Source organism: Patiria miniata, unplaced genomic scaffold, assembly GCF_015706575.1.
Source record: "Patiria miniata isolate m_02_andy unplaced genomic scaffold, ASM1570657v1 HiC_scaffold_27, whole genome shotgun sequence".
NCBI classification, from domain to species: Eukaryota; Metazoa; Echinodermata; class Asteroidea; order Valvatida; family Asterinidae; genus Patiria; species Patiria miniata.
Window position 1 is genome coordinate 3,286,551 of NW_024037066.1, and position 22,867 is coordinate 3,309,417.

Sequence of the window (22,867 nt, forward strand, 5' to 3'; positions counted from 1 at the left end):
TAAGTGCTGCAGTCGATTTTGACAAACTCCACAGTCTATGTCAATAAAAATTTCAGTTCATAACATTTCAATTTGAAACCACTATTCCAATTGTAAATCAGTTTACTTCAATTGTAAAACCAATACTCCAATTCTAAATCAATTTCCAGTTTTGTAAAACTATTCAAATATTCCAATCTTAACCAAAATTCCAACTGTAAACCAGTTATATTATGATACAAACTACCTGTATTTTCCATCTATAAAGTCTGTAAACTAGTGGTGCGCTTTTAAGAATAGAACAGGAACTAGGTTTGGGTGAGTAGTAGAATTTTTCACTCGAGTGTTCGCAAAGAATTACTGGCAAGTAGTCGAGTACTCGTGAGTAGTTAGCCAAATTCCCATAAAAAAAATGACAGGTTAGTATGACGGGAAGTACCTACCAGCAAGTAGCGTGCAAGTTGCACTACATTCTTCAGCACTGATATATCCTTACCGTGCGACTTTTGGGTCATTAACTTGAGTTTGGTTTTATTTATTTTTTTTATTTACGAATGGAATCCTAGGGAGAGAGAGGTGGAGGGAGTGATTCCCTGTTTGCAGGGGACGTCTTAAGCTGTGAACCATAAACCCTAAATTGCTACTCGGGAGTTCCTGTTTCTACTCGCGCAAGGACGAGTACTCGAGTAGACGAAAAAACACAAGTAGAAGGACGTGTAGCATAAACTACTCGTGTGTACTTCAGTAATCAAGTTACTCGCCCAGCGACAAAGAAGTTTCCTTGTCATCGTTATTTGACGAACAAGCGTGTCTTTGCTTTTCTTGCAGGTGTATATAGGAGACGGCTCCCTCAGTCCCAACACCACCTACACTGTAGTCATCTTCAACCTAGGCTCCCCCCAGGCAACTAGCGCCACAATCAATGGCATGCCAAGCAGCGTGGAGTATCTCACTCCAATCTCACAAGGACAACTGAACATTTCTCAACTCATGGGGGCGGTGTTCGTAGGAGGCTATGCAGACGTCAATGATCTGAGAGTAAGTTGGGCGAATTTGTTGAGCCGTAATTTTTATCGGAATGATTGTTGTTTTTAAAAGTCTTCTTTTAGAGAGGATGCGATGTTTAGTGGATGGATAGTTGGGTACATGTACATGCAGTTTAGACTGATCATCACACTAAAAGATTTTGTTTTAAGGAAGAAACAAAAAAAACAAAAAAAAAACAAAAGCACAAACCTCAATTAAAGGGAATATACAACATTTGCAAACATAAAAAAAAAAAAAAAAAACTACGCAATTATTATGAAATACCTTACTGGACTGTTTTTAGTGAATGACAGTCTAAAGCATCCTGTAATATCGTGGCACCTGGTGTGCTGTCATTTTCAAGAAAAGTGGTACATTGTATATTTGTATCAATTTCCAACGCTGGTCGGCCGACCAGCATTGGAAAAAAAAAACTGGTTTATTTCAAATACTGCCCCCAATTTTCCATATTTAGTGAGTCTTTATTTTGTGTCCAATCGAATAACACACCTATGAACGGGTACAAGCCAGCTAGACTGGTTCCCTGACCTTACAATGCCCCGACATCCATGAATTGCTTCGTTTCATCTTAAGTGGGGTCAGGGACCACAGGAACATGATTGTTTGTCTTGGTTTTTTCCAGCATCTGTGAGCAAAAAACTTCAAACAAGTCAGTGTAACACTACGTGCTATAAAAGACTGAACCCCCCCCCCATCCATTTCTGAAAATTACAGCAGAAGCAAATGCTGTATATTCCCTTTAAGACAACTATATATTCAGAAAAGAAGCAAACGTTTCAAATATTTATGCTGTCTGTGTGAATCATGTGAGATACAACAGGAACATGTCAGAAGATATTTGTCAGAAGAAGGAAAAAACGTCTTCCTTCCTGTCAGGAAAGGAAAACATCCTGAAATGATTCCAGTTCTACAGTTTCTCTTCCTGAGGCAACTCTTACCCACCCCCTCCCCCCATGATTCTACTTCTACAGTCCCTCTTCCTGAGACAACACTAAACACCCCCCTTCCCCCAAAGCCTCAAGGGACATCCAAATGATCAAAGAGACGACATCACGCATACATCATGTCATTGAGATTTCTTGTGAACAACAAGGGGCCGATTTCAAAGAGCTCCTTGTTTAAAGAAAAATACTGCTTAGTAATTTGTCCAGCTAAGCATAAATCAGCGAAGTACCAGGGGCAAGCAATGTGCATTACATGAAGTTTTGGCTGGTACCTTCTGTGGGGGGCAATTACATTGTTACATCCAGAGCCAAAAGCCAATTTAAAAGAACTAAAGTAAAATATTTGCTGTGAAAGAAAATTTATATATTTGGTACAACTCTAGCTTAGGTCTTATCCCAAACTCCGTAGGCATTTTTGCTTGGATGCAACCTCAATCCTGCAAAATCCTCCAACTGCCTCCATGTACAAATTGCACAACCTGCAAAATCCTCCATTATTTCTTGAATGTGGTCCTTGGAGGGGTGACCACTGCCTCAATCCCGCAAAATCCTCCGGCAATCACTGTCAATATGTTGAGGCAGAGCGTTATGGTCTTTAACTTTTACGTGGGATAATCGACTTATCGAATACTCTTGATGTTGGATTTCCGATATATCGATTAGTGACAATTCTGATATCGACGGTTTGCTTTATTCTGCAAGAGACGGATACGCATTCTGTGAAGACTTGTTGTTCGCAGTATAAAAACTTGCTTCCCCCGCACACGTGTATCACTTAATTGTTTTGTAAGGCCAAAAAAAAAATTAGTCGGTCTCTGGTCAGCACGCGCGTCGATTTTAATCATGCTCGTCAATCTTCTTCTTCTTTTTCAAAATGTTCCGCGGTAGCTCCAACAGCGCCCTCTATTGCCGCACCTCCTCAATTTTTTTTACCAAAGAGCACCAAGGAATGGGAAATTGCACCAAGGCAAATGATCGAGAGCACCAAGGCAAATTATGGAGGACACCAATGTACATGAGGACACCAAAAAAGCAAAATAGTACCCCACCTTGTCTGTACAATCCAAGCTTGAAGAAATAAAAAAAAAAAGCCGCGTCGCCGCGTCAATTCCGGAACTTTGGTCTGACCGAATTTTTTTTTTTTTTGGCCTAATCACGACATCCCTGCTTTTGAATAAAAACAAAACTGAGCATTGAAAGCATTGTTGTAGAAGCCTACAGATAAAATCAAGAATCCAAAGTATGATGACAATTGCAGTTGTCATGTTGTTTCTCGAGCAATGGGCATGGTAGTTAACACATGCCATCATCAATGAATGCAGTGCGTCCCAAACTAATGCGACTTCTCAGCTAGTAGTTGATGTTGATCACGTTCACTAGTTCGAAGTGATGAATGCCCTGTCGTCAACTGCATGTTCTGTAGATATTCAAGGGCTTGCAGGGGAAATCGACGAAGTCGCAACTGATAACCAACATTCTTCATTTCTTGCACGTGATTTTGTCAACAACGATTTCTTGTCGTTGTTTCACAATCTTATATAAATGACACTTCCGTTTGTGAGATAAGGGAACATCTCACCAGAATAATATGAAAAGAAATATCTGTCAGGATGTCATATTACAATTTTGCAAAAGATGATGAAATCTTGCAGAGTAATGGTAAATGCATTTAAAAAAAAAAAAAGATTGGTTTTTTTTTTTCATTTGCTGTTTCAGGTAAACACGGAGAGGCTAAATGGCTACCTAGTCACATGTGTTGACTACATCAGAACAAGTGAAAACACTCTGAACTTTGACCTTGCTGATGACCTCCACGGGGTCAAAGATGGTTGCCCCGCCCCTGTGGACTTCTGTGCCCCGCCCACTGTCGTCACAGTCCAGAGCAGTGATGGATTCTTGACTATTGAGCACCCGTTGACCCCAGGAACCAGGACTATCCTGAGTCTGCGGTTCCGTACAAAGTAAGTACCTCACACCAAACGAGGAAACTACGGGGTGAGTCAAAAAGAAATTGACCAGGATTTTAATGATGATTTTTTTTCTTAAAATGCGATCAAATTGTATGGGCCTTATTCACGAGTTGGCCATTTTTGTCGAGTTCCCTGAATGTATTTCATTAATTGTTAACTGTTGAATGGGATGGCGCCAGACTATTTATGCAGGCATAATGCAGCCTTATTAACTGTCATTTTTGGTTTAAATCTGGCTTTAAAAATTAGGGAATGTTTAATTACAAATTTTAAAATATTCATTGAAGCAGACTGAAATTACTTAATAGAAACTAATTTGGTTTCATTTCTCTTTGCAAGTTCAAAAAATTAAGATTTCACCTCACTTTCAGTTCAATTATGGCCGACTCGTGAATAAGGCCCATACTCGAATGAAGTAAGTCTTAACCAGTTCGCGCCGGGATTATTTTGACAGTGACTGGACCCAGGCGCAGGATTATTTTTCACGAGATCGATGCCAGACGGGATCGGGTCGTCATCTGTGGGTAGAACACCCTGATATTTCCGGCCTCGCTCGCTGCGAGCGGGTCGCTAACAGATATTTCTGGCCTCGCTTGATGCGGGTTTATCAGTCATCCGTTCTGAATACCGCAAAACCTTTGTGTGTATACTTGCATCCGACACGAACTGGTACAAAGAGCATGTTCTTCCACTCATCAAGAAAAAAATTACTGAAATTGATCCATGCTATCAGAAGAAATGTATGTTTTACTATAAGAACCTATTTTTATAGCTATCAATGGAATGCCATTGGACGCTATTGAGCTGAGTGAGAATTACAGATTACACACACCCATTACAAATATGCAAATTGATTTTAATCATTTGAGTCAAGAGTGAAACATTGTTTTTACTGTCAGATATTTTGTTTTGAATATGGATTAAGTCAACTTTTTTTTCCGGAATATTGATGGCGATTTTTGTCTGTTTTCCTTTGCAAATTTTCGTTCATTCATGGAAGTGGGAAAACGTTTTCTGTTTTCATTGTATGTAATGGGTATTCATCAGTTTGTAGAACGGTAAATGATCAGTGGTGGACAGCTGAATTCTGTGACCTTTTTTATTAAAATAGACATAACTTGGGATTAGAGTATGCAAATTAGGTGGAATTTTCACAGTAATCAGTCAATAACATGTACTTTATCCCTGTGTTATTTTTATGAAATAGAGTGAGCCTTGTATTTTTTGAAATGTTTTTTTTTTCCTAATTTGGTCACTTTTTCTTGTTGACTCGCCCTATATTGCAAGGATTAGATGTACGTATTGTGTCTTAATGAATTCAGATATTTGTAATCATCGAAAAAGAATGAATAAGCTTTATATTTCCTGGACATGCTGGAGGCAATTCTACTATTTTTAAAGTCAAACAACCTATTAAATCCTATTAAAAACAACTATTTTGGTTCAAAACCATCCCACGAATTCCCATAACCTGACACATGATGACGTAGATAATGGTATTTTTGTTATTAAAAATCGGACTCTTCAGGGGATGTTTAATCCCAAACTGACGGACAACTAAATATAATTTTTTTTTTATAAAGAACCAAAAAAATAATAATAATTTGCCAGGACCATGATTGGTAAAATTAGAACTTCATTTGAACGAAACATTTTTAATCCACATTCACAACCACGTATATTCAGAATTAGTATATTTCATTGTAGCAGTCTGTTTGTTTGTTCTTATTATTGTTAAAAAGACACAGATTGTCACCAGTAAATTGGATTTTCAATTGAACAGCGGATTTTCAGACCCCTTTAGTGTTGGATTTACCAAATATAGGTTTCTGTGTTTGAGAAAACTTCCTGCGGGCTAAAAGCTTAAATTCACAAATGACGAACCAGAGGTTTTAAGGATCTGTCTCATTCAACTTCTGGGATAAGTTAAAGGTGGAGAAGATAACTTGTCATCTGTGCATTTGTTTCGTTTGAAGCAACAAAAGTGCTCAAAATCTAAAGATGGGTGAATAACAACTAAGTTTTAGCTCTGTGAATACTGTATATTCTGAGGAAAACAAGTTTCTAGGGTCTCAATTGCAATTTAAAATTTACAGAGTCATATTTGAATTGTGCCCAAAATCAGCATCCGGAACACATTCGCAATCAGGCGATTGCAGCTACGCGATTTCACGCAGTGAACCGACGAATGATAACAACCGCGCGCTTGTGCGTCATGTCTACGCTCACGTGCACCCATTCACGTATTAGCCCAATTACAAAACAACTACTAACGGAAATTTCCAAAAATGCGTCACTCGACTCATCTTTGGAAATGACCTTCTTTTATTGTGTTCTTCAAAATGGCACCATGCCAGAAGGAATAATTTCACAGGGATTTTAGTGCCATTACTATCTTTAAACCAAGTATAAGCTTTATTTTTTACAATAATTTGGTCAGCTACTTTTGAATAGCTGCAAAAGATCTACTCTGCCTTTAAGATAAACTTGACCCGCAATTGGCCGAATGGATAAGGTAATAGTTCCTGGATTCTGATCAACTTCCCTGTAATCTTCCTGTGATGAAGTCATTGGCATCGAATACACACACCGATAAATTCATTGAGGGTAAATTACGGGAGAAAATTAACTGGTTCATAAATCTGCAACAAATACCCATAAAAATGGGCCTATTTGTGGATGAACTATTTCCGCAACCTTTCCGAAATCTTTATCCAGATGACTCCTAACTCTGCCATGTTTTTGAAGACTGATTTAGACTTTCTTATTTTGTGTCTTATTTCAGAGCTTCCAGCGGCATGCTGTTTTATTTTGGAGGCCCGGCCTACCTGACTGTCTACATGGATCAAGGAAGACTAGTCCTCGGGCTCAACACTAGGGTCGGTCTCTTCTTCCTAGCAACCTATTCTCGTACCTTTTTGTTGTTTGAGACACCTGAGGTTCCTCTTGACAGACTTGATTCTGATGATGTTTGGATTCATAGTTGCCTTGTGATTTCTCCACTTTTTAACTGGGCGTCACAATGTGAAAGTTCGTTTCACTTGATTTTGACAAACATCTGAACCCAACTAAACCCTTTTTATCTGATTTTGGTGTGCAAATGATTTTAATTTAATGTTAATAATAATGTGTGTATTTATAAAGTGCACATATCCACTAGTATTCGTGCTCAAGGTGTTACATCATTATTACCCTGCTCATTGGGCCAATTAAACATCCCAAAAACAATCTCAGCTCCCTGGGGAGTATACAGCTCGATGCTGCCATTTCGGCGCAAAGCAGCTAAAATCAACCACAATAACCATCTCTGCCCTCACAGGTACCCATTTACTCCTGGGTGGAGAGAAGCAGTGACTGACAAAGTGCCTTGCCCAAGGGCACACCCACCACAACCCTAGGCTGGACTCGAACCCACAACCTGCAGAATTACCTGCAGACCACAAATTCAATGCTCCAGACCCAGGCATGTAACTTTTCCTCGGATCGGCTGATTTCCTCGTTTTTTACTTCTCATGAATGCCATTACAAAACAAAGTCTTGTGTAGTTTGGAATTTCCGCATTTTTTCTAAATTCCCAATTGCATGCCTGCAGACGGTGAGGCCATTGCACTCCACTAGAAAATCACTTTCTACTTGGCAAAAAGTGGTCGAAAAGATGAACCGTGCCACTTGATATTTTTCTATGTGTCTATTCACCTGGTATGAGTTCCGTGCAAAAGTACCCCCTCAATGGTAAGAGAGGGAGAGTTAGCGGAGGCCGCTGGACTAGTAAGCGCACACAATGTTTCCTGTCCACTGGGCTCTTGGAAGTGGTGAAAAGCGCCCTCTTCGTTGGCGCATGGAGCCAGTAATCACTTTTAACTTTAAACCCCTCTATAGGGTCTACATTAAATTATTATTTAATACTGGTTTTTTTATGTTATCATTTTATCCAGGGTACCGGAGATGGGATGTTTGCCACCACACCATCCAGTGGCCAGCGTTACAATGACGGAGATTGGAAGTACATACGGGTTACCAGGGAAGGTCCGGATGCGACTATGTACGATGAGCAGGGGCGCCAGCTAGCATCGGTCACCTATCGTAAGTGTCATGAAAATCCATCTGACTAGAAAATTATCAACGCGTTTATTCATGTAAATCGCAGTAATGTTATTTGTGACAATTTTGCTTTGCTTTACCTGACGACTGTACTTTGAATTTTAGATTGATGCTTGTACCACTTAATGATGGGGTTTGCTGAGTTTTCACTGGTAACTGCGGAGTCTCATAATGTATCATAGAGAATGTTGAATGGCCACCAGAGAGATGGCGCCTCACTGCATAGACTGTACACATTTTCACCAAGAGAGGGCTGCATTGTGCATCTATGACAATCAATACACATCATTCTGCAATCAATCCTCTGTAATTCTACTTTTTATTTCACAGCTGGTGCAGCACAGACCCTAAACGCTGCGTCCCTCATGATAGGAGGTGTGGACGACCTTACGACCCTGCCTAACCCATTCCCGACCCCGGCCATGACCTCTCTCAGGGGTTGCTTCGAGGGGCTTCGATTCATCTCATACAGCATCACGCCCGAACCACCAGAACTCATCAATTTCAAGACACAAGGAAGGGCTGAAAGGTACGTCCATTAATAAAAAATAAATCAGATCACTGAACCGGCTATTTTTATTGTGTAAAGTTGCCGGATCGAGGCTCTGCATGCCCAATGGTGGAGCGTGAAAAGAGCGAATTGTTTACAAAAGAAATTGAGCTTTGTTTCAGTTGTATTTCTTTTTCTTGGTCATCCAATGATGTATTTTTTCCTTTTTAACTCCGGGAAATTACTTGCAGTTTTAATTTTGGATATTTAAAAGAAAGTTTGTTAATAGATCATGTGAAATATGAAATTGACAACAATGTCAAAGTTAATCTATGGAATAGCCGCTTGCACACAAGCATCTATGATATTCGCGCAGATTCGGCGATTAATTATGCAAAGCAAGACGCGTCTTGACCTCCAGAGTCTGACCATTAAGCGGGCGCCTTCTATCGGGTCTTCGTTAACCTGTTGTTGTATTACAAAAACATGGCAGCCAAATTGGCCAATCAACAGCTTAGTCCACATTTCTGAACGAAATGACGTCAAAATTTCTAAACTTCGCATGTTCAGATATATCAGGCGTTCGTACCGCATAGTGTGGCTCTGCACACGTGAATGCCTAATCTTAAGACTACGTAAAAGTTTGCCCTTAAAAAAAAAATTAGTTTAGTAGCGTTTTTATTCCTTTCTTTTTTTTTGATGTGTAATTAATTGATTATGAATTGAATTTTTACTGTTTTTCCCGTGGTTTTTCAGGAATATCAGTCACGATGGTTGTTTCCCATCTGAAGTCTGTGAGCCTCTCTGCTTGTCACCTTCCCAGAGTTGTGACTTTGACTGCTACTGCGCCCCCGGGTTTAGTCTGGTCACCCAGACTCCCCTAACCTGCCTGAATATCGATGATTGCAGTCCCGATCCCTGCCTGAATGGAGCCACATGTGAAGACGGGATACTAGACTACACCTGTCACTGTACTATCGAGTTCAATAAAGGTTGGTGCAGAGGTCGCGGTCCAAGTACTTTTACCTGGAATGCACTGGTTCTTTTGTTGTCCTTTATCTCTAAAAATTTGTTTGATATTAACAACCTTCTATTTTCTCAGATATATGTTTTCACATCAACTTTCAGTCTTTTTATGTTTTTCATTTACGGCAGAAGTACAAAAACTTTTCCTGAATTTTAACAGACAATCTCTTCGTACTTTTGTGCAAGAATATTACCTCAAAAGCCGACAGATTCAATGTTTTTGCAGCTTGGGATTTGTTTGGGAGGATATCTTTTCACAGCAATTTACTGCTTCATTTAGCAACTTGATTCACCTTGCCAAAACTGACAGCCAACAAATATCCCTCAATCTAACAAGTAATCAGACAGTTTCCGGTCGTCGTCATTCAAAGTCTGAGTGATTTTTCTCTCTCAGTCACTGCACTCGGTTGACGTGTTTCAGTCTTTTGTTCAGACGCTGCATGCATCGTTCCAAGTGATCGATCCTTTTGGACATTCGGCAGGTTTTTTTCCAGTTGTGTTTTGACTATACCCTGGGGCAGCAAAACAGAAGTTCATTGCACTAGCAAATGCTGAATAAGGGAAAGAAATGTGTATGATGAGAAATTCCTTTTGAAGAAGTTATGTTCATGCTCTTCAAGAACTTCAAATTTTTTCTCTCCAAAAGAATTCTGACCTGTGATTGTTTTATTTTAAGGCAAAAAAAAAAATAAGTCGGTCTCTGGTCAGCGCGCGCGTCGATTTTAAGCATGCGCGTCGATCTTTTTTTTTTCCTAAAATGTTCCGCGGTAGCTCCAACAGCGCCCTCTATTTCCGCACCTCCTCAATTTTTTTTACCAAAGAGCACCAAGGAATGGGAAATTGCACCAAGGCAAATGATCGAAAGCACCAAGGCAAATTATGGAGGACACCAATGTACATGAGGACACCAAAAAAGCAAAATAGTACCCCACCTTGTCTGTACAATCCAAGCTTGAAAAAAAAAAAAAAAAGCCGCGTGGCCGCGTCAATTCCGGAACTTTGGTCTGACCAGAGACCGAATATTTTTTTTTTTGGCCTAACAAATTAATTGCTTTTTATCGATTTTTGGTTTTTGTGTGAGAGAGATCCACTCTGCAGGAACATTAACAATCCTAAAAGGTGGGCCATAATCAGTCTATCCATGAGAACTGAATCATTGTTGGGCCCCAGACATGACAGATGCATTGAATTTGAAATTATACAGTAGTCATTCCATAACTAAACGTTGGTCAATAATTTTCGGTTTATGTCTTATTGAAAAGTGCATAACTTAAATTTGTATTCTAAGAAAATTAGCTATTAAAAAAAACCCACAATTTCAATTTTTTTCAGGGTGAAACTTCAAAATAGCACGAACATTTGGATCTTGTTGTTAGTATGAAATTCAAATATGATTTGTGAACAGTAATGTTTTTTAATGCAAAATCGCCCCAAGCAAGGCTATAAAATCCACTCTAGGCAAAGGGCTAGAAAGTTTAAAAAGAAGACAAAAAAAATAGGAAAGCTGGAGGTAGGAATTGCTATTTCTCTTAAAAGAGGCTAGATCATAGAATCGAGGGAAACAGCCACTAGGCGAGGAGTTCCAAAGAGATACAGCACGTGGGAGCAAGCTACTAGAGTAGCTCTTTGCTCTACATCTTGGCACAGCTATAGAGTGTATGGGTGAGAGGAAGCAGAGAGCCTGGTTGCATGCTCAAACACCCTGACAGGAGGAATCAAGTCAAACAAATCATGGGTTGGGCTCACAGGTTAATCCGAGTGTTGGAGTAACCCGTGTGTTGTAGTCAAGTACTTTTATCTGAGTACAAAGTATTGCTGAATACTAAGCTATCGACCATTATCATGTTGCGGCCATTTGGATTTTTCCCATTCAAATCAACGTAAACAAAGCGAGGCCGGAAGGAAAAATAATCTAATTCCTTTTTTTTCACAAAAACATTATCATTCAGTACTGTTAATTGGATACAGGGAACATGACTGAAATGGTGGCAGCATGAAAAAGGTCTATTGAGTACCACTCACATCCAAGTGCTTTGACCCTTGAGAACGAGTACAGGTATCTGATTTTAAGTACTTGGACCTTCTATTATAAGTTTTGTGAAGCTGGGTCAGGGTTGTTGAACCTATGAGTACGAGTCCGAGTATTTTGATATTCTAGTACGAGTGCGAGTACATGGACAAGTATTCTAAAGAAGTACATGACTTGTACTGTAGAATGGAGTATGAGAACTACAACACTGTTTGTAACCTATATAATTTTTTTTTCAGGCAAGAACTGTTCCATTGCAAACAACTGCATTCCCAGCCAGTGTCAGAACGGGGCCCAGTGCATCGATTTCCTCGGTGACTTCAACTGCACATGTGCAGACGGCTACGAGGGCGACCTCTGTGAGGTTGAAATCAACGAGTGTCTGAGTAACCCATGCGTGAATGCTGTAGGATGCACGGACAAGGTGGCCGCTTACGAGTGTGTCTGTCTACTAGGTCAGTACCGGATGATTTCACTCAGGACTTGAACCAAATCTGTTGGGGCTGGTAAAGTTGTTCAAAATCTTGCCCATGTTTGAGGCGCACCTATAATACATCATTCATAAGATGGAATTTGCATCAAAGTGATGTCAATTCAATCCAGGTTTTTTTTTCCTTCACCGGCCTATTTTATAAACACTATATACTCAGTGCTGCCCATGAGTGATTGTGATAAAAAAAAATCACTCAGGTAGGACTCTTTAGTTTCATCGCTGCTATATCTGATTCGAACCAGCCAGCCAACTCGGCAAGCTTGGTGGTAGAGTAGTAAGATGTCTTCACTAGTAAGCAGGAGGTTGTGAGTTCGAGTCCCACCCGAGTGATTATTTTTGTCACAATCACTTGGGGGCAACATTGAGTATAAAGTGTTTATAAAAAATAATTAAAAATCGAAAGAAGTCCACTGGGACTTAAGGAAGAATTGTGGGCTAAGGAAATTACTGAAAATGGATGATGAACACACTTTTCTTCTTGTTGCATTTTTTTTGTTTTGTTAGGCTACAATGGTACCAACTGTGAGATTGACCTAGATGAATGCGAGTCTGGTCCCTGCCTCAACGATGCTACATGCACAGATGCAGTCAATCATTATGACTGTCTCTGTGCACCAGGCTGGGAAGGTATGTTCAACATATTTGTCTACTTAGCCGCATCTGAATTACGAGGCTATGGCTAGCGGTAACACACACATGTCTATGGCAAGTGGATTAAGCCGCTTCCATAGGTGCATGTGTAATTGTTAGCCGTAGTAATGCAGACACAACCTTGTCCTTACCCTGTCGTTATTGACAATACTATGGGAGAGAACTAGCATTGCATGTTTGATATGAAAAGTAGAATCTAAATTGAAAATATTGTTGAACACAGATGTTACAGGACAATTGGTGAAAGCTCTCGCAAAATGCTTTATGAGGCTTTGTACATGTACGGCTTTACAATAGAGGACGGACACACAGAAGGAGAACAAAAGATCCTTTCAGTCCACGAGCGTTGGGTCTTTTGTTGAAAACGGTCCTCGATTGTACGGTTATGTGCTTAGTCTATGGGAGAGTGTTGTATTACAGGGACAAAGGGAAATGCAAAGCATTGTCCTCGGGCGTATAGAAATTCTCGGCCGTTGTGTTCCTTGTGGTGTTTACAGTATAAACAGCATTTTGTAAACATTGCAAGATTACCAATCAAAGGCTTTCAAATATACCAGAAAAGTGGCATAGCACCTTAAATGTCATGTCTACCACCATGTTGTGTGTTAATTTTTGCAAAAAGACAGGAACTGTATTTGGGACACGGTAATTGCCAAGTTTGATCTACTCTCACCGGAGTACTTTCGTGACATTCGACAGGTCCTCTGTGTGGAATGAACATCAATGAATGTCTCTCCACTCCCTGCGCTAACGGCGGCACCTGTCTCGACGCCGTTAACGGTTACACCTGTACCTGCGCCCCGGGGTGGGAAGGCGTACACTGCCAGCAGGATATCGACGAATGTGCCCTAGGGTTATGCCAGAACGGGGCTGCCTGTACCGACGGGATCAACCAGTATACATGCTTCTGTATGGCTGGATGGACCGGACTGAATTGTGAGGTGGATGTCGATGAATGCGTGTCTAGTCCGTGTCGGAACCAAGGAGCGTGTGTCGATGGGGTCAATGGGTATACATGCCAATGTGCCGCAGGGTAAGTGCAGCAAGACTTAGGCTTACACATGATAGGCCTCTTAGTCTTGTTTTGGAAAGATTCCAAATTTAACAAGATAGTTTGAAAGACTTGAATTTGTTTTACAGTGTAACCATTAATTGCTTGTTTTGTGTAAATTGATAGTTTTCAATTTGTTATCGTTCATCGTTTTTTGTTTACAACAGTAGCGATTTCTGCAGCATAATATTTTTAATCTTGTAAATTCAAGGTCTCAAATTCCAGTTTTAAAATAAGCAGAAATAAAAGTACATTGTTCACTTTTCAAAGTTGCCTTTATAAATATACATTTATTTATATTTTATATTATCTATTATATATATATATTTGTTTTTCAAAAAATTGATGTTTTACTGCAAGCGATCATTCTTGGCTTCTTCAGCTTTTATTCTCAGTAATCCACCGAACAATAACTTTTTGCAGGCTTTACCATATTTCTATCTTCCTGAATCTTCGTCTGGGTGCTTTTCTCTTGACCTTTGACCTTTCAGGTTTGAAGGCACCCATTGTGAGATCAACATAGATGAATGTGCTTCCTCACCGTGTATGAATGGCGGACAGTGTCAAGATGGTAGTAACTCCTTCCTTTGCATGTGTCCCTCAGCCTGGGAGGGCCCACTATGCAGGACTGAAGTCAATGAGTGTCTCAGTAACCCTTGTATCAATGGAGGTCAGTGTTCCGATCGGTTAGGGGCGTTTGTCTGCACGTGCCCAGTAGGCTTCGAAGGTCCAAGATGCGAAGTCAATATGGACGATTGTCAGAGCCAACCATGTGTGAACGGTGGTGTGTGCGTGGATGGGGTCAACCGTTACCAGTGTAACTGTAGAGGCGGGTATACCGGTTTGACGTGTGATGTTGAGGTTGACGAATGCGCGTCGACGCCGTGCGCGAACGGCGGGACTTGTACGAACCAGATCAACGCATTTAGTTGTCTGTGTGTCGCCGGTTATGAGGGGCAGCGTTGCCAATCAGAGATTAACGAATGCCTGTCGCAGCCGTGTCTGAACGGAGGTCAGTGCACGGACCGTTTCAATGGCTACGACTGCACATGTGCAGTAGGGTACGAGGGACCCCGCTGTCAGAACGAAATCAACGATTGCCTGCCGACGAACAACTGCCAGAACAACGCTCAGTGCCTCGACGGATTCAACTCTTACACCTGCGCGTGCACTCCGGGGTGGACTGGCAACTTCTGCAACGTCAACATGAATGAGTGCATCTCGTTGCCATGCCAACACGGGGGACTGTGCGTGGATTTGGTGAACGCGTTCCGCTGCGATTGTCCGAGCAACTTCCAAGGAGTGGTTTGTGAGCTGGACGTCAATGAATGTCTGTCGCAACCTAGTCAGTGTCATCCTACGCAGACGCAGTTATGTGAGAACACGTATGGAGACTACATCTGCCGATGTTTTCCAGGTCAGCATGATGTTATGTAATAGTACCTCAATTTTTATAATTGAATTTGATAGTTATACCCCAAAAAATAACTTTGATTGACTAACATCAACATTACACAATTGAGGGCCCAAAAAATTGTGGTTTTGAAACAAGTGATATTGCACTCAGAATTTGTGCACTTCTCAGCATGACTTGTGTCATGCAATTTGTGAGGCGTTCTGGTAAATTGAGACGGAACTGGGCTCAGCCGTAGTGGTGAAAAATTAAAAAAACTGAATGGGAGTGATTTTTTTTTCGATTTTCAGATTTATTGATATTTATAACCTTTGATATGTCTACCACACATAATTTAAAGAAATAGTATAAAAGCCTTGGAATGAAAGTGTTTATTAAGGAAAACCACTTGGCATCTTTTATTTGCATGACTACAAAACTCAAAACTTGAAATGCCTTTTTCTCAGTATTTTTACTTTCTGACATGTCGATGAATGCAAACTTTAAACAGCCATAACTTGTCAAAGAAATGTCTGATTGAAGTACAACAAACACTATTGTAAGGAGAATTTTATTCTCTTTCCTAATTCTAGCAAACCCGCTGCCCAGTTGTGTCTCATTTTGGCAGAATGCCTCACATTTGGTGCAAAGTCGTGCAACTAAAATCAAGCAGTACGCAGTTTTCCCAAGGTTTACAGTAATTTTACTCATATCAGTTTCAAGAGATTTGCTTTCCCTAGCGTCTATGTTTACATAACATGCAACTATAACTGGTTCGCCATTCATGCCCTTCATGATTTTCATTTGGGCAGGTTTTGCTGGCAAAACCTGCGATCAGAACATCAACGAGTGCCTAAGCCAGCCCTGCTTCTTCGGAGGAACCTGTCAAGATCTAGCCAACGGCTACGTCTGTCAGTGTCCGGAAGGCTTCCTCGGTGTTCACTGTGAGGCGATCGTTAGAGAGTGTAACTTCAACCCGTGCGGTGTCCACTCAGTCTGTGTGGAAAATCCCACAGGTGAGTCATCGCTCTGTAACAAGCCGCATGTACACGAGTGGGATTGGAACCCGGGCCACTGTAGTGAAAATCAAGGGTACTACCATTTCCACTTCCGCGACGGCTATTCTGAAAACCTTTTTTGGTAAAAAAAAAAGGCGGAGGGGAGGTTAAGGACTACAAGCCCATTTTGTGTTTAGACCCAAGTGGGATTTTACCATGATAAAGCGGGAGTAAGGCTCTACTTAATTTCTCCTAATGGAATATTCAAATGTGCACAGAAAATCCCATGTGGTATTGTATACCAAGTTGGGTTCCGTCTTGCATTCCAGGTTGGGCTCCACTCCTTGTATTCTAAGTTGGGTTCCACCCGTTGTATTCCAAGTTGGGCTTCACCCGTTATATTCCAAGTTGGGCTTTACCCTTTTTATTGCAACTTTGTTTCCATTCATTGTATCCCAAGTTAGGCGCCGCTCATTGCATTCCAAGTTGGGCTCCACCCGTTGCATTCCAAGTTGGGCTCCACCCATCGTATTCCAACTTTGTTTTCCATCTATTGTATTACAAGTTGCGCTCCACCCGTTGCATTCCAAGTTGGGTTCCACCCATTACCTATTATATCCCAACTTCGTTTTCATCCATTGTATCCCAAGTTGGGTTCCCTCCATAGAATTCCAAGTTTGGTTTGAGCCCAGCCACTCCTAACCTCATCAATCTTAAAACTCATCCCTAGGTGGCCACACCTGTTACTGCACCCCCGGTTACCACGGCGACGCGTGTCAGTTTGAGGTCTTGGAGTGCGGTTCCAATCCCTGTCAGAACGGAGGATTGTGTGGAGATTACGTCAACGGTTACGTCTGCACGTGCTTGCCAGGTAAGCCTTCAAGCTTTATTCCTCGTCCATTGTAACGCAAATCTGAGTAACAGAAACTCACATCCGAGTCACGAGTCTACAACTCTGATATAATAGAACTTGTAGCTGACATGCAGTTCCTTTTTCGCCGGGGGGGGGGGGGGGGGGGGTGTTCATCGGCCAAACAATCTGAAATGTAGACACTTTTTTTTTTTCCAGACACTTGGCCTCCGTAAAATCTAAAGGGGGGGAAGTTGCTCGTACAATAATTCCAATGGGGGCGCTGTTCAAATCCGACGATGATGAACACTTTATCAAAGAATAATGTGCATATACCCTACATGTATAACCAAGCTGGCTCTGTACATACTTTCTGGAAGGCGGACATTATTACTAGCAAAACATTTCATGAATTTTACCTTGCAATAGTGTTCCTCCCATTTCACTCTGAGCCACTCAATATTTGTAAACCATCAGTGAGATGTAACTTTTAATGTTGGGCGTTTCTTTTCACCATCGTAATTTTTGTAAACATGGCATACTAATTTGTGTCCGAGAACTTGCAATTTAAAAAAAAATCACGCCCAAACAAACTTGTCATTTCATTACTTCTAAACTATCAAGCAGCACAGAGTCACATAAAAGTTTGAAACAAATTTAAACTTAAATCTTGAAACTTAAAATCATACAAGTCTGTTTTTTTTAAAAATTCTTGCAGGATTTGAGGGAGCAAATTGCGAGGTAGACATAAACGAGTGTGCCAGCAACCCGTGTGGCAATAACGGTTACTGTCGACAAACGCAGCTGAACATGTACGAGTGTATCTGCCAGCCTGGTTACACCGGAACCCACTGTCAGAATGACGTCAATGAATGTGAGCTATATCAGCCCTGCCAAGCACATGAAATATGCGTGGATCTTGTCAATGGATTCAGGTAAGAAGTCAAGAAATCGAGAAATTTTGAGGATTTGTCTGAATTGGCTGATTTTTTTGACAAAAATGCTTCAGTTTGGGCTGATGCGGCTCATTATGGTTGAGAAAGGCAAGAAGTTTTCTTCGGAATAAATTGCCTTATACAAGCTCGATCGGAAATATCTCGGAAGCTGCGGGCCAACGAATTCGTGTTTAAAAAAGTCAAGTTTTTGACCCTAGTGCACAATCCCATGATGACCTTTGACCCCAGTTTGGTCATGTGACATGTTGGGGCTGGGCTACTGATACTTTTGACAAAGTTTGATTGAAATCGGTAAAAATATGTGGGGGCAATAGACAATGTCAACGGACTAACAGAGAGACATGATGATTTGTTGAGCTGCTATCCCACAGCTAAAAGTGGTGCGTCGACGCGGCTTTTTTTTTTTTAACTGATTTTTTTTGCCTCAATTGTCGGCTGATGACTGCAAATGGTGCCCGACTAGACTTAGTGCAAATATATGGGAGTCCAGAGAGGCCACATAAAGCTTATTCTCGATCATGACCCCATCTAAAAACACGTTAAAAATGTGCAGCAGCAGGATTCCAGTCAAACCAGTGAGTTTGGTGGTTTTGAGACATCATCTTTCATTGAAAAAAAAACTTTTTCATTTTGCCGACGCGCATGGCTACGGCGACCCGCGCGCATACTAGAAACCGGAGACTTTTGTTTTTTGGCCTTATTGATCATCCACTGTTGCTTGTGACTGGACTTATGATTTGTTTGTGACAGGTCTTGTGATGGACTTGTGATGGACTCAACTACAAAACCCTTCAACTGATCAACATGAGTAATTATTTGACTTTCTTTGTTTCAAGGTGTGAGTGCCCAGCAGGTATGGAAGGCACGCTCTGCAACCTCCCCATTGACAGTTGCCTGAGCGCACCTTGCATGAACGGTGCCATGTGCGTCGATGGCGACTTCCTATATACCTGCCTGTGTGGGCCCGGTTACCAGGGAATCAACTGTGAGATAGACATTGACGTGTGTGACCCTCCGCCTTGCTTCCATGGTGGCACGTGTAGCAGGGTACCGAGCGCTACGCTGCCGTTCACATGCACCTGTGCTGATGGCTTCACTGGTAAACACACTCAATATTCTAGTACTTGTGGTCGTTTCTGTATCATCTTTTTTTTTTCATTTAAACAATTGTTACATTTCTTTTTTCTGATACATGGATTATCTATCTTCCAGTGAGTACAGCAAAATTCTATATTATTTTAAAGCCTTTGGTCTTGTTTATAATTGGTGAAAATATCAAGAAAATCCATCAATGCAAACCAGAGATATCGTTGATTTTGTAAGGCTATATTATTTTCCTCCAATTCGCACAATTAGAACCAATTAGTTAAGCATGTTAACAAAGAACGTCAAAAAGGTCTGTACAAACTTTGACGCTCGAGTAATTTTGCAATTTGAGCAGTTCTCACATCCTTTTAGATTTGATTATATAATGTTATGTACCCAAAATGTTATCTGTGATCACCCTTATCCAAATGCAACATGAAGGCCATGCAATATTTCAAGCACTGCGTAACACATACCAATAACCCAATAGTTGGTATATACAAGCAAATACAAAGTGTGGAAATTACATTGTGCAGGTCGGAAAAAACATAGCCTTACCAAATCAAAGATATCTCTGGTTTGCATCATTGGATTTTCTTGATTTTTTTCACCAATCATAAACAAGACCATAGGCTTGAAAATGCTATACAATTTGATTAGCTAGTCTGACCCACTTTTGAGAAAATCAGCGATTTCTTCATGCACAATGTTTATTGGGACACGATGTATGTACCTTCATGGTAGAGTATTGTTGTACGACTAACCCTAACCCTATCGGATTCTCTAATATCCACTTGGAGATTTGGGGGATTTTTTGCCAGATTAGGAAGTTACTGCCCATCCACTCTTACTTAAAGTTGTATTTTGATTTCCCTAGAAAGTTCTTGCACAGTGGAGGATAATTGAGGACTAAATTGAAATGTGACATCTCAAATTAGGAGCCAAGACCTTGTTAATATAAGAACAGGAAGGACATCTTAGATTTATCTTAGGATAACCTTCAGTAAATCATTTCTCGGGAAATGGAATATGATAAAGTTCAGCCTAGGACTAATCCATTGACCTTGAATATTCTAGCCAGGGTATTACGGTTACAAGGAAAATGTCAATGTGTCTTGACAGGAGAAAACCAACTTCACCGCTGGATTAGGCTGGATCTACTTTTAAACCCAAACACTGTGCTGTCCAAGTTGGTTTATGTTGGCAGGAGAAATTAGGATTCAAGCATCTCTCTGAATCTGAAACCAACGGATATGTCTCTCAACTCCATGCCTGAAAAACAAGATCTGTCATCTTGGCATCTGTCATCTTTTGGCAGATCCACTTTGGGAGTTTTATTAAAGACAAACAACAGTCATATGATGAGGATTAGAAATGAGTTTGTTTGTCTCCCGGGAAACAAACTTGGCAGTGTTTTTCAATAATAATTTGAAAAGTCTTGTCTTGTTTTCATAACAGTGACAATCATTCAACATGTGCTATTAAACAATTTGTCCAGCCATACTCCAGTTTCGCATCTAAAATCTGCAGATGTTCTATACAAAAGAAAGAACAGGAACCAGTTCTTTCCCAAATTACAAATAAGAATTATAGAGTTTTACAACTCTGTATGCACCCTTGGGGAGACATTTTGTAGTTATTCATTGTGCCTTTAAGAGACAGGCGATGTTGTTCAGACATTTTAAGGTCACAATTACCACTTAGAGAGGAGTATGGGATTGGTTTGTAGGAAAGTTAGAAGAATGGGAGGAGTCATTTAGAAATAGGGAAAGTTGGGTCGGGTCAGGTCAACTTGGTCAAAAGTTATCGGTCGACAAACTTTGGTGCACAAGTCTAAGGGAATGTCTCGCAAATGACCCATACATGGTAATTATTATATTTACTTGCACATTGGTCACATGACAAGTCAGGTGACCTATCCTGATATTGACCCTTGACCTTTTCCTGCCAGGTGTACAGTGTGAAGGTGACATCTATGACTGTCGTTCGGATCCATGTCAACACGATGGCACCTGTGTGGAATACACAGATGGGACTAACGGCTACAGGTGTCAGTGTACCGCTGAGTACATCGGGAGTTTGTGTGAGATCTTCAGGGAAGGTTGTCTGTCCGGTCCGTGTATGAACCAAGGAACCTGTGAGAATACTGACCAAGGTAGGCAGCGCTTAGGCCGTGTCTAAATGACTGGCTTGGAGCTTGCAATTACACATGGGAGTCAGATTACACAAGGGGAGTCAGGTTGGCGAAGCGGTACTTTCCTCGCCTTCCACCGCTGTGACCCGGGTTTGAATCCCGCCTGGGTCATTATGTGGATTGGGTTTTCAGTCCCTGCCTGATTCCGTGGGTTTTCCCCAGAATATCTTCTAGCCTTTTCCTCCCACCTCTAAAACTGTAATTTCTTCTCATAGTCTTCTGGTGTGATGTTTCCCCTGGGATGCTTTACCGACTATAATATGCGGGTTTTTTTTCTCCATTTGCCAGTTATTTATATTGTTTTTTTCCCAAATTAACAAACTTTGCAGGTTTTGTATGCCATTGTCCGGAGGGATGGTCTGGTACCCAATGTCAGCAAGATACCAACGAGTGTCTGAGCGGTCCCTGTCTAAATGGCGCCCTCTGTGTCAACAGCCCGCCAGGCTCGTTCCAGTGTTTGTGTCTTGAGCCGTACTGGACGGGAGTGTTGTGTGAGATTGACGTCTTGGAATGCCAGGTTATGCCGCCACCGTGTAGGAATGGAGGAGTCTGTATTGAACAGGTATGGAGGATTTTGCAAATTCAGTCCAATTTGTGTCTGTTGCATATTTTAGAATAGGCCTACTTAAGCAAGGAATGCAAAACAAATGCTTTTCCATAAGATTTTTCAGATTGCAGTTCTCCCCAAAAGTTGACATTTCATGTCAGTGATGATTTAATGATATCAATTTTCTCGTTGCGTTCAGGCCGGTGCCGACCCACAATGCAACTGTTCTGTAGGCTTTGAAGGTCCACGCTGCGAGACTCTGATCAACGAGTGCGTCTCCTCGCCGTGTCAGAACGGAGCTCAGTGTCAAGATATCGTCGCTGGGTATCTCTGTGCGTGCACACCGGGGTACCAAGGTTGGTTCCATTGTTCTCATTAATGTATGTACCCTTTTTCCTGTCAACATTTTCTCTCAACATTTTCTCTCAAAATTTCTTTGAAAAATACAAGTCATAGTTGAAGGAAAGGCTTCTGCAGGGTGAGTCAAAAATCAAGTGACCAAAATTAAAAGAAAAAAGTATTTTTAAGAATATTTGGCTCGCTCTGTTTCTTAACCCCTTGACGCCGGTATTGTTCGACCACGGACAGCTACACTTTGAGTGGACTGTGTACGTGCAGGCATTTGGCTGTTGTCCAGCGGCCATACAGCAGGAATGCGGCCACAGCGTTCCCTGGCTCATCACCCTGCATTGAGCTGCAGCCATCGCCGTCAGCCGGCATTAAGTAAAGGGTGAAAAATAGCATAGGGATGAAGTACATGTTATTGACTAGTAACTGTGAAAATTTCACTTAATTTGCATTCTCTACTCCCAAGTTATGACTATTTGGATAAAAAATCACAAACTTCAGCTGTCCATCACTGATCATTTTCCATTCTACGAACTGATGAATACCCATTAAATACAATGAAACGTGCACGTTTTCCCACCTCTGTGAATGAACGAAAACTTGCAGAGGAAGACAGACAAAAATCGCCAACAAAATTTCAGAAAAAAGGGTGGACTTGTCCCTCATATTCAAAACACAATATCTGACGGTAAATATAATGTTTCAGTCTTGACT

The 22,867-nt window shown here is 41.1% G+C and overlaps 1 protein-coding gene across 1 annotated transcript in view; it reads left to right on the forward strand.

The window, feature by feature from the left end:
• LOC119734567 (neurogenic locus notch homolog protein 1-like) overlaps positions 1–22,867 on the forward strand; it is a 74,206-nt gene that overhangs the window by 16,870 nt on the left and 34,469 nt on the right. Inside the window, exons 4-20 of the mRNA XM_038208104.1 lie at positions 808–1,017; positions 3,687–3,931; positions 6,726–6,819; positions 7,876–8,023; positions 8,372–8,570; positions 9,288–9,523; positions 11,826–12,041; positions 12,584–12,706; positions 13,430–13,763; positions 14,273–15,198; positions 15,987–16,190; positions 16,903–17,043; positions 17,741–17,957; positions 18,815–19,077; positions 21,016–21,219; positions 21,588–21,820; positions 22,005–22,161. Coding sequence (XP_038064032.1) covers positions 808–1,017; positions 3,687–3,931; positions 6,726–6,819; positions 7,876–8,023; positions 8,372–8,570; positions 9,288–9,523; positions 11,826–12,041; positions 12,584–12,706; positions 13,430–13,763; positions 14,273–15,198; positions 15,987–16,190; positions 16,903–17,043; positions 17,741–17,957; positions 18,815–19,077; positions 21,016–21,219; positions 21,588–21,820; positions 22,005–22,161 — 4,150 coding nt within the window. The remainder of the gene's footprint in view (positions 1–807; positions 1,018–3,686; positions 3,932–6,725; positions 6,820–7,875; positions 8,024–8,371; positions 8,571–9,287; positions 9,524–11,825; positions 12,042–12,583; positions 12,707–13,429; positions 13,764–14,272; positions 15,199–15,986; positions 16,191–16,902; positions 17,044–17,740; positions 17,958–18,814; positions 19,078–21,015; positions 21,220–21,587; positions 21,821–22,004; positions 22,162–22,867) is intronic.